This window comes from Lissotriton vulgaris, chromosome 7 (assembly GCF_964263255.1).
Source record: "Lissotriton vulgaris chromosome 7, aLisVul1.2, whole genome shotgun sequence".
Taxonomy (NCBI): Eukaryota; Metazoa; Chordata; class Amphibia; order Caudata; family Salamandridae; genus Lissotriton; species Lissotriton vulgaris.
Window position 1 is genome coordinate 379,555,305 of NC_141695.1, and position 19,620 is coordinate 379,574,924.

The following is a 19,620-nucleotide window of genomic DNA, read 5'->3' on the forward strand; positions in this document are numbered from 1 at the left end:
TATGCCTAAAGGACCGTCTTTCTCAGGCTGTTAGGAGTGCAGGTGTAGTTACCTGGTCAGACCTTGTCACGGCGGAGGGTGTTCTTCCGTGGGAAGTTCTGCGGGCTAAAATAGGGGATTTATTTTCCCGTTTTAAATACATCCAACTCCGCTCCTGCTATGTTACAGAGAAAGACAATATAGGGGGAAATTGGGAAATCGAGGTAGCACTCCAGTCTGTGGGTGTTAGGAAGAAAGAGGTAGCCCTCTGGTATAGAGAATTGCTGAATTCGGAAGAGACCACAGCCACGCCTTTAAACCAGGTATGGAGTTCATCGGTCTTTGAGGCTTCTGCTGCTGAGCTTTATGAAAGATCTCTTAAATTCTTATATAGGTATGTTAAGTCGGCCTCATTGAAAAGGAACCACTATTTTGTATTAAATAGGCTGTATTTTACACCAAAAAAAAAATAGCAAAGTTTGTCTGTCCCCCCCCCCCCCCCCCCCCCCCCCCTTTGTGTCCAAGGTGTGATTCAGCAGAAGCGGACGATATTCACATGTTCTATGATTGCCCTGTGATTGGTCCCTTTTGGACAAAAGTGGGAAAGACACTGGATAGTGTTTTAAAAGTAAATATTGGTTTGAATGGGGTGAGGGTAATATTTGGTTTGGATTCGGAAACTCCTAATGAGCTCTGTGAGGAACAGATTGCCTTATTTTTCACTCTAATTATTATTGCTCGCAGAGAAATTTGTATGCTGTGGAAAGATCCAGCCCCCCCACTGCATGATAAATGGCTACAGTCTGTTCTAAAAACTGCACGGCTAGAGTTGGGGGCTATATATAATAGAAATACCATAGTTTGGCTCCCACTTTGGGAATGGACACTCGAGCTGAGGTTGGTATCTGATTCCGAGATTGTCCAAGGATTACACCGGGCCCCGGGATAAAGGGGTAGCCAGGTCGGCTTCGGGTGCAGCAAGGACCCCGACCCTGGGCGCACAAGAGAGAATAAAGGGTTGTTGGTGTATTTCTTTTGCAAGTGCCAACGGTGAGATGAGGACACTTAATCCGGTAGTTATATTGTTGGGTGATTATAGAGATGACTCTGTTTTCCCACTAACAACACCTATGGTTAAGCCAATTTTCCAACTTCTGATTGCTGCTTATTTGACCTTAGCACAGTTATGGAAGCAACCTGGTGTGCCACTTATACACATGTGGTGGAATAAGATTTGATCCATTCATGCGATGGAGAAGCTTTCATTCATAATTCATGATTCCCAGGCAATATTTCATTTAGTGTGGAAGGCATTTGAAAACTATATAGCGAGGGACCAACGGGTGGGTTTCTTCGACGCTCGTCCTACAAAACCTATTCACAAGACCAGACTCCAGATGGTTATGATGAAGACCTCACCTCATTCTGAGGACACGCCTATAGGGGCCAAAGGGGATGCGAGAGAAAGGGGTGGTAGAGGCTGTTAGCTTGTGTACATGTGATTGGGGATGGCCAGAATATGTATGTTATAAGAGTTATGTACAGTGGGTATGTTCTTTCTCTCGGTGGTCAATACTAGTTTGATGCATTTCACTTGTGTGGTAAAATATTAAATATAATGTTAAAAAAAGGAAGACTTTATAGTCCTTCGTTCTTATGTAAGAAGACTGATAATAATTATTCATACTTCTGTAATTCTACAATGTCGCAGATTTATCAGGTGTGAAAAATATGTTCAGTTATAACTGCCAAGTAAGTAAGTAAACCATTACATCAACAAGCAGTGGGATAGTGTAATTGAATGTATGATATACCCAAGCTTGTCTTTCACACTTTGAGAATTTCAATTCTGGTGAGAGACTTTGTTGTGTAGAATTTGTGTTGTTTGTACTGTGTGGGTGTCCCATTTAGTCTAGCTGTTATTTCGTACTTGATGATTGCTGTTCACTCCAGTCTGCTCTATTAGTATGTGTCCATGTTTATCAAGTAAATGTAATGCATTTAGGCTTGTAGCCACCTTCTCAAAAGCCTCCAACTTTGTCCCTTTATCGTCTCACCCTGTGTTCTCAACTCCTTGTTCTTATAGGAAGTCAGTTTTTTGCTGTCCACCCCTGCCCAATATTTTATATGACAGATTTGTAGTGCGATGACTGAGGGTGGTGCATCAGCTTTCCAAGCCATAGCAATTTGTCATCTGCAAGGACTAAATCTATGTCAGTAACCAATTTATGTAATGCTTTTTTTTTGGGCTTTGGCATCAGCCCTGGAAGGCATAACCCTGCTGTTTTAACAGTGGGTCTATCCAGACTAGTTTGCAGTAGGAATAGAAATCCCATACCAGTATTCTTCTATGGCGTCACACTGCCAAGTTGTGTATGAAATCTGCCTTAGAGGCGTAACATCTGGGGCAGTGAGAGGGTATCTTAAGATATATTTTGTGTAATCTTTTAGAAGTAAGGTACATATTGTGCAGAATGTTAAACTGCAGGAGTAATATCTAACATTATAGGAGACTTGTGTAAGTTGCGGAGGGATGCCTTTTTGTTTCTTGAGTTAAAGCTTACTAAACAAGCATTTGCAATGCAATAGGTCTCGCATTAGGAAAGTTTGAGCTGTTGGTATTGTAAATGACAAATTTTATATTTATCTGTTGGTTTTGAAAATAGCGAAATGAATAGCTTTGTCATTTACAATGCCAATATTTTTTACTTTCGCAAATGTGACACCTATAGCATTTGTAATGCAATATGTGTTGTATTTACGTGACTTAGATGTATTGATATTACTAATAACAATGTAGCATAATTATGTGGCAATGAGTGGTATTGTGTGGAGTGTGTTGCATTCAGTAGAGTGTAATTATGTGGCGTGTAATTATGTGGCACTGAGTGGTATTTGGAGTGTATGTTGCATCAAGTGCAGTGTAATTATGTGGCGTGTAATTATGTGGCACTGAGTGGTATTTGGAGTGTATGTTGCATTGAGTGTAGTGTAATTATGTGGCGTGTAATTATGTGGCACTGAGTGGTATTTGGAGTGTATGTTGCATTGAGTGTAGTGTAATTATGTGGCGTGTAATTATGTGGCACTGAGTGGTATTTGGAGTGTATGTTGCATTGAGCGCAGTCTAATTATTTAGCATATAATTATGTGACACTGAGTTGTATTGTTTGGAGTGTATTTTGCATTCAGTAGAGTGTAATTATGTGGCGTGTAATAATGTGGCACTGAGTGGTATTTGGAGTGTATTTTGCATTGAGTGCAATGTAATTATGTGGCATGAAATTATGTGGCACTGAGTGGTATTTGGAGTGTATGTTGCATTGAGTGCAGTGTAATTATGTGGCACTGAGTGGTATTCGGAGTGTATGTTGCATTGAGTGCAATGTAGTTATGAAGCATAATTATGTGGAACTGAGTGGTATTGTGTGGAGTGTGTTGCATTCAGTAGAGTGTAAATTATGTGGCGTGTAATTATGTGACAGTGGTATTTGGAGTGTATGTTGCGTTGAGTGCAGTGTAATTATGTGGCGTGTAATTATGTGGCACTGATTGGTATTTGGAGTGTATGTTGCATTGAGTGCAGTGTAATATGTGGCTTGTAATGTGGCACAGAGTGGTATTTGGAGTGTACGTTGCATTGAAATTATGTGGCGTGTAATTATGTAGCACTGAGTGGTATTTGGAGTGTATGTTGCGTTGAGCGCAGTGTAATTATGTAGCATATAATTATGTGGAGTGTATGTTGTATTTAGTAGAGTGTAATTGTGTGGCGTGCAATTATGTGGCACTGAGTGGTATTGTTTGGAGTGCATGTTGCATTGAGTGCAGTGTAATTATGTGGCTTGTAATGTGGCACAGAGTGGTATTTGGAGTGTACGTTGCATTGAAATTATGTGGCGTTTAATTATGTGGCACTGAGTGGTATTTGGAGTGTATGACTCACCACTACAAACACAACCACACACACAACAACACAACACCAGCCGTCAGTGCACGCTTTCACCGGGGCCAAACACCACCAGCCATCAATGCACTCTTTCACCAAGCACAAACACCATCAGGCGTACAACACCAGGCAGCCGTCAGTGCATGCTTTTACAAGGCGCACTCACCAGCAACCATCAGTGCACGCTTTCACCAAACACACACACCATCAGCCATCTGTGCACTCTTTTACCAAGCACACACCAATCAGCCGTGAGTGCACCCTTCCACCAGGCACACACACCTCCAGGCGCCAGTGCACTCTTCCACCAAGCACACACACCACCAGCCATCAGTGCACGCATCAATTGTTAACGCATCCACAATTAACTATTGTAGCAATCGCAGTATGGTACCCTTTATTTTTAAACATATTCATCTAAAGCACAGCATGCCACCATTGCTAAAATTACAATCCAACCCACATAATTACACTACACACCACATGCACAATGCCATTAGCTCAAACTCAAATAAATCCGAGCCCGATTGCATTTCTAATGCTTGTTCCCTTTGCCCGGTGTTCGTCTTTTCTTGCCCTGTGCACTGAATGGGCTGTGCATGCTCATTAGCAGGCATTTAAATGTGAAAGATATGCCCCCGACCATCTCTGGTCGATTCTTTGGCGTCCTGGGAGACGACTGTTTGAGGCAGAGGGTCATCGTTTTCAGGTATGCTCACTGGGGTTGTGAGGAGTTTAGTTTGCATCGAGTTTTGGGCGGTGCGCGGTCTTTGACTTACGCGCTACTGGGGAAAGGCGTCTTGAGTACTGCTGTGAAAAATGTTAGGCATGCGGGCTCTCTCGCCATAACGTTTATGCTATGCCTGTCCCCGGTCGAATGTATGTTTTGCATTTTTGCCGGGACTGGCTCGTAGTGTACCTTACTTGGGCAGCATACTTTATTAGTGACCATCTCCGGTCGATTCTTCGGCGTCCTGGGAGACGACTGTATGAGGCAGAGGGTCATCGTTTTCAGGTATGCTCACTGGGGTTGTGAGGAGTTTAGTTTGCATCGAGTTTTGGGCGGTGCGCGGTCTTTGACTTACGCGCTACTGGGGAAAGGCGTCTTGAGTACTGCTGTGAAAAATGTTAGGCATGCGGGCTCTCTCGCCATAACGTTTATGCTATGCCCGTCCCCGGTCGAATGTATGTTTTGCATTTTTGCCCGGACTGGCTCGTAGTGTACCTTACTTGGGCAGCATACTTTATTAGTGCGCCTTGGTGATAATTGTTAACAGATACGGGTAATGCAAAAACTTTAGCGTGTGTGTCTCGCTAGATATATATACCCGTTTTCATTCCATGCGGTACGGTCACAATCATAATTTGTGCTCCTCCCTGTCTCATATGTTCTCTTTGCAGATAAATGAGCACACATTCAGAGCTTCAATGTTTACGTTTTTGGCTTGAATTAAATAAGAAACGTGTGCTCACCGTCAATCAAAGCCTCACTTTTTACCACGTAAAAAAACAAGCAAACTCACCGCCGCAGCCCGGCTTCAACAGGAAGCCAGGCAACCTTTGTTGGGACGGGGGCGGGGCCGGACACGCGACCGGAGCTTTCCAGGAGGCAGGCTGCAGTGGCTGGCGCATGGCTCCGGTGCAGAGAGAGGAGAGCCCTGCGTGCAGCCGGCGTCCGCCCGGGAAGCCAAGGAGCGGAGTGCCGGTGTCCCTGTGCCCGTTGACGTCTGAGTGAGCAGCCCGGAGCGGGACGAGTAGAAGTCTGCGGGACGAGTAGAAGTCCGGGTGAGTGGGGCTCCGTGCTTGCGTGTCTGTGTGTATGCAGGGGGGTGGGGGTGGGGGTGGGGGTGGGGGCGGCAGCGTGTGTATGTATGTATGTATGTGTGTGCGTGCGCGCGCGCCTGTGTATTGTGTGCGTGCATGCAGAGGGGTGGGGGCTGGCTGTGTCTGTGTGTGTGCTTTGCACCGCGCATGCGCAGCTATCAGACGCTCGCTCCCGAGGTGAAATCCGACCTCGTCAAAGCGCGCGTCTGGTAGCTGTCCGCTCTCCTAAATACGGGCAGCATAAGTTGTCGAGCCGATGCATTCATGCTTCGCATGAATGCCACATCAGCTCGACCTAATAAAGTTAAAGGCTTTTCTTCCCATCTCTGGTGTTAAGTGTCTGGCGTGTGGTTGTCTCTATCATAATACTCTATTCTTAAATGGAATGAAAGACTTTAACAGTGTCTCATAATTCACAAATTGGCTTGCTGGAATCTTATGACTTTGGGCCGATTCCCAGTAATTTCGGATCCATGTATGTAGATCACCCAATGTTTCAATACCTGCTTGCTTCCATGTCCCCATTAATTCCTTCACTATTTTAGGTAAGTGTTGAATGCTTGTGCCCACTCCCCTATTGACCCATCTGCTTTGTTGAATTTACATAATGGACATGTATGGTTGTTGCACTTCCTGTCTCCTTTCTATTCCATCAGTACTTCATTGCTCTTAATACTATCCAAGGAGAATGAAAAATTTCCTAGCTATCGTAACAGAAAGTTGCAATTCTATTAAGGACCCGGAGGTGAGGATTATGCTATTCTTTCTTCACTTCATTGAATAGCAACAAGTCAAAGAACTTAACAAACCACTATTCCCATAAACCATAGGGAATAACAAAGTCAAACATTAGAGTGTCCCAATACAGAGTGTCCGCATCAGTCCACCAATCACAGGTCACCATGGCTATGATAGTCCTCTGTCATCTTCCATTCCCCATCTTTTGTCGCTCGAGGTCAGCCCAGTGGAACATCTCAGGAGTCTTGTTTAGCTGAATCCCCTGTCAGAAATAAACAACACTATCCGACACTAGCAAAGGCTGAGGTTTACCCTGTAGGGGAAAGACAGAGCAAGGCAACACAATGAGAAACGGCAAATAGAAAATCGGGACCAAGGTACATCATAGCCAATAGAATGCACAACAGCATATCAGAAACAAAAGAAACACTTTACTTAGTCAATTACGAGGGTGGAAAAGTACGAGAAGTGTACCCTGGGTGGGATAATCCTCGCCTCCGAGTCCTTAATAGAATTGAAACTTTCCGTTTCAATAGCGAGGACATTTTTTATTCTCTGCCAGGACCGGAGGCGAGGATTATGCTTGTTTAAAGCTTACTGACTACCAAGTGAGCCATATCAATCACTGGTTTGAAGTAAAATCGTTTGAAGGTTGAGTCTGAAGACCAGCCTGCTGCATTCAGAATGTCTTCCAGACAAGCTCCCAGGGTAATAGCTCTAGAGGCCATGGCCCCCCTAGTAGAATGAGCTCCAAAGGCTCTGAGGTCAATACCAGCCTTCTGCATCACCCACGTCCCCCAACGAGTGATGGTGGGGGAGAAAACCGACCTGTGGGGTTTGCGCAGTGCGATAAGCATGTCTTTCCCCCAGAGGACGAAACTCCTCTGACATCTCCTCGTAAGCATTGAGGCACAAGACCACACAAAGCTTGGGGGAATCCGGAAAAGCGGGATAGGAGATGGACGTTGTACCACACTTGGTCCGCCGGCGAACATTAAAGGTGACCCCCGAGGGGGAAAAGATCCTGTCGTTGACATCCAGGGCCCTAACATCCGAGACCCTCCTGCAAGAGACGAGGCAGAGAAGCATGGCCAACTTTGCCGACCGCTCCTTACGAGAGAGGAACCTGTTCGGCTGCCAAGACAAAAAAAATTCAACACCAGATTGCACCCCAGAGCTGTGAATAATGAGGCTCTGGAGAAAGAGGGGAATGCCCCGTAAGAGCCGGCACACCAAAGGATGGTCACCCACCAGGGAACATCCACAGGCATGTGCCTCGCTGAAATGGCGGAACGGAAAGTATAAACAGTCCTATATGCCAGATCGCCTTCCGCCAACGAAGCCAGAAAATTCTGGATAGAAGTCACATCTGTTGCCACGGGATTGAGACCCCGTCGCACACACCAACGACACCACCTTCTCCAGGTGGACCTGTAACGCTTGACTGTACTGTCCGCCCAGGCCTGGGACCCCCCATCGTCCCCTGTAATCCTCCACGCCATCAACGACAATGAGCCTTAGGTAATTAGAGGATGAGGAACCTTGTCCGGACTGAGAAGGAGGGTGGGAAGGTGGGGGAGTGGGATTGGAAAATCCCAAGAAAGTTCCAGAAGAACCGGAAACCACACTTGAGACCTCCAAATAGGCGAAATCAGAACCACGTCCACCCTCTGGTGCCAGACCTGAGCTGAGACCCTCATCAACATCGTGAACGGGGGGAAAAGCATACCCCGTTTCGGACTGCCAACCCTGCAGAAAAGGCGTCCGTCCGCACTGCCAGGGGATCCGGTCTCCAACTGAAGAACCGGGGAAGTTGGTGATCCAGCCGGGAGGCGAACAGATCCCCTGAAAACGGATCCCATATCCTCTGGAGGTCCGCAAAGACTCCTGGGTGCAGCTTCCAAAGGCTTGAGTTGCGAAAATTGCGAGAGTGGAAGTCCGCCACCTGGTTGTCCTGACCTGGAAGGCACTCGGCTGTCACCGAAATGTGGTGATCCAGGCAGTACTGCCAAAAGTTAGCTGCCAGATTCGGCAGAGCTTTGGAACGCGTACCCCCGAGATGGTTGATGTAACAGACGGCCGAAACATTGTCCATCTTGAGTAGAACACAGGACAGGACCCCGTCTTTGGTCCAACATTGGATCGCAAAAGATCCAGCCAACAGTTCCAGACAGTTGATATTTAACTGTTGTTCTTGAGGAGACCACACACCGCCTGTAGTAAAGTCGGCACACCGGGCGCTCCATCCGGACCTCCTGGCGTCTGACTATAACGATATCCGTCACGGAACCGAAAATCGCACACCCATTCCAGGCCTTCATGTTGGAAAGCCACCACTGGAGCTCATCTCTGGCCTCTGCCGTGAGGACTACTTTTTGAGAGTAGGTCAGGCCCCTGCGCAAGTGATGGGCCTTGAGACGTTGAAGGGCCCTGAAATGGAGCGGGCCCAGGAAAATGGCCTGGATCGAGGCTGAGAAGGCCCACAATCCGGGCCAACTGTCTTTAGGGAGAGCTGGGGCTGAGTCAACGCCCTCTTGAGTTTGTGACGGACCTTTGACATTTTGCGAGCCGGGAGACTGAGGGTACACTCGACCGAGTCGATGGAAAAACCCAGAAACACTACTCTCTGGGTTGGGGAGAGAGTTGACTTCGCTTTGTTGATTACGAAGCCCAAACCCTGAAGAAGGTCCACTGCCCTCTGCAACTGGCCAGCTAAGGTCCGAGGACACAGCGCCATCAGTAGAAGATCGTCCAGGTAAACTAGAAGTCTCATCCCCGACGCCCTCAAACGTTCGACCACCGAGCGCAGGACCTTACAGGGGTGTGGAATTATCCAAATAATCTACTTGTCCAAGGGACAAAATGCCACTGAGATCTACATGTCCTGTAAAATCCACTTGTCCCACCTACTCCCGTCCCACATCAAACATAAGGGCTTCAGCTGTCTATATTTATCTGTAAAATGGAAAGCAGGGAGCCTTAATTAAAAAGAAAAAGTTAGTTTGGTTGAAATACAATATTTGCCTAAGATCACACAATTTAAGCATGGAAGTTCTTTTAAATGTATCAAGCCAGGACATAGAGTATCTAAATAGTTCCGGACTGTCAAGAATTGTGCAACATCACAAATAGCAGATAACTACTGTAAATAAACTCTGCACTCAAGCAGGATGGAAAAACAAAGTGGCTGCTAGAGGTACATCGGGTGCCTCCCTGTGACCCGCCTTAAGCATTCTCTGCTACACTTGGAGCGCGGCGCGGCTGAAGTTGCTAAATTTAGTAAAACAATGTGTGGCTCACTGTGACAGTTCCTCCCCTTATACTCAGTCAGGCAGCGCTCTTCCGACCACATAAGCACACGCCTGCAGTTAACTTTATGCCAAAATAGATCACGCTCGATATCACTGCATACTTTTCTTTCCTCGTGCCTCCACCTTCACTTACTTTCTCCTTCTGAGGTCTTTAATCTGCTACTTTCTTCCCCCCAGTGCAGCGCTGCCTCACTTTATCGCGCCGGAACATTATGCTGATTAATTGCCCAGCCAAAACACAAGCACCCTGGAGATGGTGGAATTGAAGAGCCTTTCGTGACCTTTTGCAATGTAGGGAGCGTTCTTCAGCAGAAATACTGATTTATAATCCCGGTCACAAAGAGCTTTGCACCTTCAGCATTAGAACAGTGAGAACTTTCGCTTTCCAAAGTCAAATGTCTTTTTAACCCCCTTATTCAGACTGAAGTCCTAGCACTAATGTGGTGCGACTTGATATGTGCAGTGCTCATGCTGCCCGCAATTAACTTACAAGGGAACTGTTAAGTGTCCTTATACAATTATGAAAGATAAACTGCAGCGATGCTGCTGAGGCACCGCTGCAGCTTAAAAAGAATGCGCACAACGGGCTAAATTAATCCCGAAAAATAGGCACTTACCAATTGAGTATTTTCTCACACAAATGGGAAAGATATCGCTCATTTGTGAAAGAAATTGCCCAATCGGTGTCAGACGTCTGGTATGAAAGGGACTTTAAATCCACTCTGCATACCAATAGAAACGTGGGCAGTCGGCAAGAACAGTGATGAGAGCCCGCGCTTTCTGCAGCCACAATGATGCTGCATTAGCGATGGTCCGTCAGCAGGCAGACATTAAAGTTCTATTCCAATATTTCAGTGCAATCTGTATGGAAGCAGGGAATAATAACACTAGCAGTGCTATGGGGGGTACTTTGGCAGTGCTTTCATTTTACCTCAAATGTAATAGCCTCGCTTGTGGCTGTCCCGAAGTTCAACTGCTTGCTGAGAGTAATGAAGCTTCACTAACCAGCCAATCACTGGCTAGAACCCAGTGAAGTCATGGGCTGCTAGCCAATCAGAGGGCTTCAAAGGCTCCAAAGCCTCTCTGCAAGCTTTTATGATTGGCTGTGAGCCCTAGAGATCCCACTTCCTATTTTATTTACGTAATTTAATGTCTACTTGTCCGTCTGACAAAATAGACATTAAATCTTCTTGCCCATCAATAAAAACAACATGGTTAGGGCGTCGGGCGATAGGATTCCCCCACCCCTGCCTTAGTAAAGCACCAAGGGGTGGAGGACAGGCCAAAGGGGAGTGTTGTATGTATGTATGTATGTATGTATGTATGTGTCTTGTAAAGCGCACTGCTGCCCTGAGGCGTCGTGGCGCTGTAGACTGCTGGGGAACCCGTCCTGGCTATCCCTGTGAGATGGTCCCTACTGGGTATCTCCAAGGTGAAACCAGGCATCCCCGGCGAATGTGTGGGGCTGTTGTAGAGATGAGGCAAGCTAATGTCCAGAGTGGCCGAGTGTGATCCCTGGTTAGAGTAGGCACCGAGGCGAGAATTATCGAGTCCGCTGACCCTGGTCCACGACCCTGCCGCGTCGGGAATTGAAGCCTGGTCCCGGGCCGTTCTCTGCTTCCGGGCCTGCCGCCTCTAACCAGTGAGCCACATCACTCCACTTGTGAACTCGTAAGCCCTGTCTCGCCAGAGGAACTGAAGGAAAGGCTGATGGGGCGGAAAAATGGGGATTGCCTGGCAGGCGTCCTTGAGATCGAGACGCGCCATCCAGTCGCCAGGTCGAAGAATGTCGCGCAGAAGATGGATACCCTCCATCTTCAAATGGTGGTAAACCAGCCATTCGTTGAACTCGCGAAGGTTTATGATGGGTCTCTTGCCCCCATCCGGCTTGTCTACCAAGAAAAGGTTGCTGACGAACCTGTTGGTGTGAAGAGAGGATTTCACCTCCGCGCCCTTGGAGAGAAGGGAGTGGACCTCCTGGTCAACTAAGGCAGTGTCTGCCACCGAAAAGGTGAGGACGCGGCGGAACCGGTTGCACAGGATGACCGTAAAACTCTGAGGAAACCTCGCACGGTCTGAAGCACCCAAGCGTCTCCCGTGACAGAAGTCCAAGCCTGGAAAAAATGCGCCATACGGCCCCCACTTTTAGAAGGGAAGAAGGGAGAGTACTCACCGGAAGAGCTAGAGGTGCCACCGCCTCTACCACCGGAGTTCTTCCCAGGACGTCCTCTTGTTGGATAGAAGTTTCCGAAACGGGCCTGATCCTGGTACTGCCCGCCGTTGGAGCCTTGTCCTCTATTCTGATTTGGACGGCCGAACGAGCGCCCCCTGCCTCGCCCAGTTCTCGGAAAACGCTGGGGCGAAACACCTTTTTTATGGAGGACTGAGCTTTATCTAAAGACGTAAAGGGGTTTACAAAACATCCTAGCTCTCTGAGAAAAGGTTCTCCAAAGAGACCGCCTCGGGCAATGGCGCCCGCCTCCGAGTCGGCAAGATCCCCGAGTTTGGGGTCAACCTTAATGCCGCTCTGTCCTGGTATGAGTCCATGCCGGTCGGTGATGAGTCAACAAAATTAGTGGGCAGATAGAGAGGGGCAGCCTCAGGTTATGGGAGGCTGGGTCTCAGCCTATAAGTCAGAGCGAGCAGTGCTCACAACAGGAGGGCAAGCCCTGGGCCCAAACAGCCCTAAACAATTTTAGGAGGGCGGCCTGCTTCTAGGGCCCTGGCAGGTAATCCTGCCCTACAGAATCCCAGGGAGTGTTCAAGCGCTGCAAGGGAAAAACGAACCAGAAGCGTACAAGATGAAACGCCACAATTGTCTAATGACAATGAATACGGACTCCGAAGAGCGTTCACGGCCGTTTGTTGCGCTCAAAGATAAAACAAACCCCACTGGGTGTCAGAAGTACGTCAGACGGGCTCCGGTGTGGCAGGCAGTTTAGAGATTATAGCGCGGAATCTAAGGAATGCCCGCCGAGGACGCGATGCGACTGGAGGAATGCCGCAAGCCCCATTACGTCACGGCCGTTAGGCAGAGCACTCCCACGGCCGCGCGCGAGTCCCCCCGACGAGCGGATCACTCGCGCTGAGAAGTGAAAGAAATCACCATGCGTCAGACAAAGAAACCAGCAAATAAACAATATATGTGGGAAAAAGGACACAAGTATGGTTTATCGGAATAGTGGTTTGTTACGTTCTTTGAATGGCTGCTATTCAATAAAGTGAAGAAAGAATAGCATAATCCTCGCCTCCGGTCCTGACATAGAATTGATGTTACTTCTTTGGCCAGTGACTCATTTGTAACAAATGAGGCCATCCACATGCCCACTTCTTGCAATTGAACGGCCAGATAATATAATTTGGGATCGGGAACACCCAACCCACCTACCTCCAAGGAGTAGATGCAGAACTTGCAGGGAACTCTCTCTCCCGATATCCCAGATTAATTGACCCAGCAATGTATCAATTTTCTTAAATATTCTACTCTATATTCTAATTCCGTAAATTAGCTAAACATCACAGCAAACAATTAGGAAGGAAATGAAGAAAGCATTGTGATGGTTCAGCCAACCTGATTTACAAAGATGCCGTAAAGAATTATTGTAAACTTACCCAGAAAGCCCAGTCTGGTACATTTACTTAACCCTTTCGATGCTGATGACGAGCTCAGCTCGTCATCAGCCACGGGTGGCGTGTGCTGATGACGAGCTGAGCTCGTCATGTAAAGCGGGAGAATGAAAAACGCCGCACAGCGCAAAAAATCGCCGCAGTAGCGATGCGGTTAAGAGTCAGAAGCAATAACTGCCCCAAAGGAGATTTTTAAAATGCGTGTGTTTCTTAACCTTGCTGCAAGATTAAGAACATTTTAAAAAAATCTCCCTTATAGAGTCTGCTCCGGCAGCAGTGAATTACAAAGCAGGCTCACCGTTGGATGACTGTCCTCCACATTTTTTTAAAAGTAGCATCCCCTGTTATTATTCAAATGGTGAACTATCTTTTTAAGCAAGAAAACAAAACAAGAGAGTGAAGTTGAGATACGCTCATTTCTCTTCCCCTTGTAAACATGACAATCCAATGAAAGCGAGCTTGCGGCTACTTGTATAGCGTCAAGAATACCTTTCACTCCGGTCTCAAGAGGGGAAAAAAGATTGTTTCTTTTTAAAGAACCCTCACCCACTAGCTTAGTTAGTGGCATGCTTCATTATTGGGTTCCCACTCAAGACGGCTATTGCAACTCGGGTGTGCTGCAACACCTGAATTCTATTGGAGTGTTTTTTTGTCAGTGGGTTAAAACTGCCTCAAGGTAATCTGTCCCTTGAGGATGGTTTAATCGTGGATAACTTGAGTAGGGTTAAAATTAGGGATGTTGGATGTGATGTGAAATTCAAATGGTCTCCCACATCTTAGGTCGACATGTTTAAACCAAATATACATGCTTACTGGGTCACATTTGCTTTCTTTAGGACCAGGTTGCAAGGAAAAAACCTAGCCAGTGGTTGCATGTGCGCTAAGGCCTTCTCAATACTCTAGGGTGAATATAAGAAAAAAGGCATTATTCAGACAACTCGGTAGCACATAGCAAGGTAGAAATTATGCATAGCCAGTGCAGCATACTAGTGCTATACAACTGTGCCGTAAAGAATGACTGCAAAACTAACCAGAAAGCACAGTCTAGTACATTTACTTCTCAAGTGTCGGAAGCAATAAACGCCCCGTGGGAGAGCTTTAAAATTTGTTTGTTTTGTAACCCCATGCAAGATTAAGAAAAAAGTCTTCCCAGAAGATTCTGCTCTGGCAGGAGCGAATTGCAAAGCGGACTCACTTTTGGACCCCTGTCTGCCACATTTTTTTAATGTAGCATTAAGCAGCATTACCTGTTATTATTCCATTGGTAAACTATCTTTTTAATCAGTTCTTAGAGGCAGGGTTTGTCCAGCAGCTGTGCTGGAAACGAGCCCAATTGTGGCCCCTTTTGAAGAAGGCTTGCATAGATCCAGCTACTCCAAGCCTTTACAGACCTATTTTCCTTCTTCCTGTACTTTAAAAAATGCTTGAAGTAACTATCAGTAGACTGCTGTCACTAGTCCTTTAAGAAATTCTACTACTTCATAAAGCGCAATCGGGGTTCGCTCTGATTTCAGTACTGAAATCGCTCTACTTATAGAATTCATAAAGGTGAATTTAGATTAATTTAAATGTATATAAATTGTAATTCTAAATTGCATTTTAATTCATAATTGATTTTAAATTCTAAATGTATTTAGATAGGGTTTGCAAATAAACGGTCCATCCATGGAAATTTCCAGGATGATCCATTAAGCAGGGGGCGAAGAAAAGGACGGTTCCCAGAATGCCCCCATGCAATGTCCCTAGGAATTTTGAACCGTGTACAGCCAAAACTGCTAAACGGAATTACACCAAATTTGGCAGAAAGCTAGATAATTAGCCAGAAAGTGTCAGTTGCATGATTTGGTGCAAATGCATTCAGTTGCCTTTGAGAAATGAAGGTTCATATTTATAGAAATCTAGCAGCCGGATACTAGAAGGGGGCAGGCAGATCAAAAGATGATGATCTGTTTGGCTTCCATCAACAAAGATGTTCATTAGCCATTTTAGGAGTCTGAGACTTCGCCCCTGTACCGTAGAATGAAAAAACATATAAGGGGCAGGGTAGGGTTCCCCTGGCCCACTAGGCCCTCGGCATGCTCTGCTTATGACCTCACATATTAGATCACTCATAACATTTTTTATGACCTCATTGACAACATCTTTTATAACACCTGAAATTAAATCATTGATGATAACGCTGTGCATGGCAAGGGCACAAGTAATACTTACTTCAGTTAACCATGGTGAATTTGTGGTTTTTAGAATTTAAAATGTAAAGTTTTAAGCAACTTTTTTACCTAACTAGAATGTCACTTTGACCTTATGTTTTTTCCCTCTTAAAATATGATCTAATGCCTAAAACAAACAAATATATATATATATATATATATATATATATCTATATCTATATATATATATATATATATATATATATCCGAATACTCCTTCCCAGTTGCGCTTTTCAAACGCGCAAAGAACGAGCCCGGACCACTGTAGGTATGTTGCACTGCAATATTTATTCTCTCTCCCAAACAGATGCAGCAGCCATTACACGTTTCGCCCCTCCCAGGGGACTTGATCACATTACGCGCTTCAAACCACAACAGTTTGCGTTTCGGCATGTGTGCCTCTTTCAAATGCCTATGACTTCGGGGCTCGTCTGTCCACATTCTTTATACGTGCTGCCTCACTCAGATTGGTGGGAGCACAGCTGACAACAATTTCATTAAAGAAAGTATTACGGCACCTTCTAATGGACTGCATATTTATTTATAAAGTTTTATATAATGCGAAGAAGATCCCAAAGGATATCGGAGCGCTTTACAAAAGGATGGAAGGAAGGACATAAATGCAATATCGACATCAAGTAAGAATTCAAAACAGGAATAATCGCATAATTACAAGACAAATGAAATAAGGAGAGTAATACAATAAACGGGTATATAGCGGGCTACGAAGGAGGGCACACAATGAGGAAAAGAAGAGCAGCTTCAAATGATGGTACAGATCAAATATATCTATCTGGGGAAGAAAGCCCAAGCACGTAGAGATGCTAACTCGCAGTTAACAATCCACCAGTATTATCACTCCAATGTGGTCACTACCGGTTATCAAAAATATCTAACGGTAGTTACTAGACCATCCCATCGGTTTGTTCTCACTAGGTTAAGACTAGGAATCGTACACTACTTGGTGGCGTTCCCCTGTATAAAAAGATATCCTTCCGCATCATGCCCCTGTGAAGGGGTCACGAAACCGAGCACCACGCATTTTTTATTTATTTGTGATCTATACTTGTATTATCGCATCACTTATCTGAAACCACTGTTTAAGAAAAATGAAGTTACAACTATAAAATCTGCCATGAGTCTGCTGTTCTCTTTAGAAGAGTCAGATATACGTTTTTTTACGGCTACTTACATTTTGAAATCAATAGCCGCAAGGAAAAGCATGGTTTTTTAACATCCATTTGTTGTTTGCTGGTATGTGGATTTGTACTGAGTTCCTTCAACGTTTGCTTTTAAACCTGCTTTTACTTTTTTGACATCTGTATTAGAACATAATTTTATGGATTGTAAATGTCAATTTTTATTATGTGCTTTTATGATTATTTTTTTAATCGAATAAAGCTTTTTGAACTCGATGGTACAATGGTTGTAGGATCAATGACTTCGAGAAGGTGAGCCTCTCCCAGTTAGGGTAAGAATTTGTTAATTAGAAAACTTTTGGCTTCCAGTTTGAAAGCAGTCATTGAGGAGATTCTGCATACTTCCGGTGGAAGAGAGTTCCATATATTAGGGGCCGCACCGGAGAAGGCTTGGTGACAAGTTCTTTTTGCTAAGGATGAGTGGTTTCAGGAGGAAAGTGTTGGCGCTTCTTGAGGCTTTACCACCACAGAATAATTCAAGCTTTTGTGCGAGGTACCTGGGAGTTTTGAAGTGCAGGGGTTTGTGCATCAGAATGGCAATCTTTAACTGGATTCGAGCTTCATAGGGCAACCATTTAAGATATTTTAGTACCGGGGATATGTGCTCATTTCTTTTGGTACCTGTGACCAGTCTAGCCGCAATGTTCAGTGATGCCCTTAGTGGAGCCAGGGTGTATTTGGGAAGGCCACAGAGCGTAGCGCTGCCGTAGTCTAGCCTCAGCAAGGCAAGTGCTTGGACCACTTGCTTGAAATCCTTTTGTGGATGGAATGGTTTGATATTTCTAAGTGTCCTCATCAAATGATTAGCTCCCTTACACACATTGCTGATATGATTTTTCAAACTCCTGCTAAATGAATCCGTCAGTCCAAGTCCCCTTCGCATATCCCAGTATACTCTTGTTCCTCCTGGAAAAATGTCTTTCTTTCAGCTCTTAATCAGTGTGTCCTCATAGTGAGTACGGGCTGTCTGTTACGAACGTAGTCACAACTTCAACACAATTATTCACTGTGTTGCCCCTTAAAATAATTTAAAAAAATAATCAGTCTCTTGGACTCCTACATCCTGCCACAGATTGCTGACTTGGAACACACCGAAGACATTGGTACAGTGAACTGTGTCTTACTATGCATTCACAGTCTGTTGATAACAGCAGGTTCCCGTTCCTTTCAGCTGCGGTGGTTCAGAGGTTTTCAATATCTTGAAACCAAAAACTCCACATATACCTATATAGTTTAGGGCTTTAGGAAGTCATATATGTGTGTGTGTAGATGTAGATTATATAGATATATGTACTTTCCAAATCCCTGTCTGTTCATGCCTACTCCTCTGTCTTTGTGGTAATAAGCAGATTTATTCTTCATTTGTTAAGCACAAGCTCTACTAGATCGGTGCATAGCTTTCAGGTTGTTTCAGCCTTCATCATTAAAAGGATAATAAAATGAATAAAGTTGTTGAGATGAGAGAAACAACTGTAGTCTAAAGCGAATGACTACTGCAAAACTGTGCTGCAGGCTGTATACAAACATGAAGTATTTCATTGTACGTGCCTTATTTTTTCATTTTAGCTATAGTTGCCCCAATCTTGAGTCCATACACCAAGTATTCAACAAGAATAAACGAAGCTACACCATACTGGTACCCAGGTAAGTGAAATTCCATACAGGATGACGTCCCGCTATTTCATAATACTTGTTTTTTGCTGCTTGATTATAGCCCCCGCTCCCATCTGTATGTAAACATACATTCAGTTTTAATAGCTGAAAGATGAGTGTGTGTCAAACATCTAGGCCTCTGTGACCCTGGCTAATCATTGTCCTGTTAGACCTCCCTATTTTAATGTTTTGTCTTTTTATGTAGGGAGGTAACTCCTAGCGCTACAGTGCATTAAAGCCTTTACGCATAATATCAAATACAGATATCTTTTATAGTTTACACTGCTTACAAGGGATTTAGAGTCTCTCGATATTAGCTTTATTCATTATAACAGGTTTCATAAAGGTTTCCTATTTGGGTAATGTCCAGAATCCCATTGTCTATTCTCCTAACCCACTGAGCATTGCCTGTCTCAAACACTGGTAATCACATACAGATATTATCACCTAAAATATTTTATTGACCAGTAGCCAAATGGCAAGTTCAGAGAATGGAAATATATGAATGCTGCTTAATCTATTATTATACTGTATTCCCTTCAGATCACTTGCTTGCTCAGGTTCTCACGCCATACTGTCATGATTTGTTCTAATTATTATCACTTTCCGTCTCTACATTGTTTTCAGTTCCCATTCGGGATGATGGAAATTTACCTGATGTTCCCAGTCACCCCATGGACAAACTGGGGCCCAACCTGCAGTGGCTGAAAGAGCTGTGACACAGTGCACAGGCGAGAAATCCTTCAAGCAGCGATCACCTGAAGTTCGCGTAGAAAGGAATCTGCAACTTATCAGTGCTTATTTTTCTCAAATTGCTGCATGAAGGGTGACATTACTTCTCCACATCTTCCCAATTATGCCCCAGTGCAAGCTGTGTAAATATAGAAGTATTCCCTCATAGAGAAAATAAATTACATTGCTGTGTGCCTTCTGTATTTGTTTTTCTTCTGAATATCTGTATATTTGAAAGCCTTGTGAATCATTTGAACCTCAGAGTAGTAACTTGCCTCTCTTTCATTTTTATATTTAATACCTCATAAAAGCATAATGAAGTGCAAATTTATATCCATTTCAAAAGCCACAGTATCACTGAAGAGTCTTCTTGATGCAGGTCACTTTGCAGTTCTGTC

General features: G+C 44.9%; 1 protein-coding gene across 1 annotated transcript in view; it reads left to right on the forward strand.

The window, feature by feature from the left end:
- Positions 1 to 19,416, forward strand: part of NDUFA3 (NADH:ubiquinone oxidoreductase subunit A3) — a 42,837-nt gene extending 23,421 nt beyond the window's left edge. Inside the window, exons 3-4 of the mRNA XM_086930319.1 lie at positions 18,404 to 18,481; positions 19,118 to 19,416. Coding sequence (XP_086786445.1) covers positions 18,404 to 18,481; positions 19,118 to 19,209 — 170 coding nt within the window. The 3' untranslated portion in view covers positions 19,210 to 19,416. The remainder of the gene's footprint in view (positions 1 to 18,403; positions 18,482 to 19,117) is intronic.
- Positions 19,417 to 19,620: the final 204 nt, after the last annotated feature.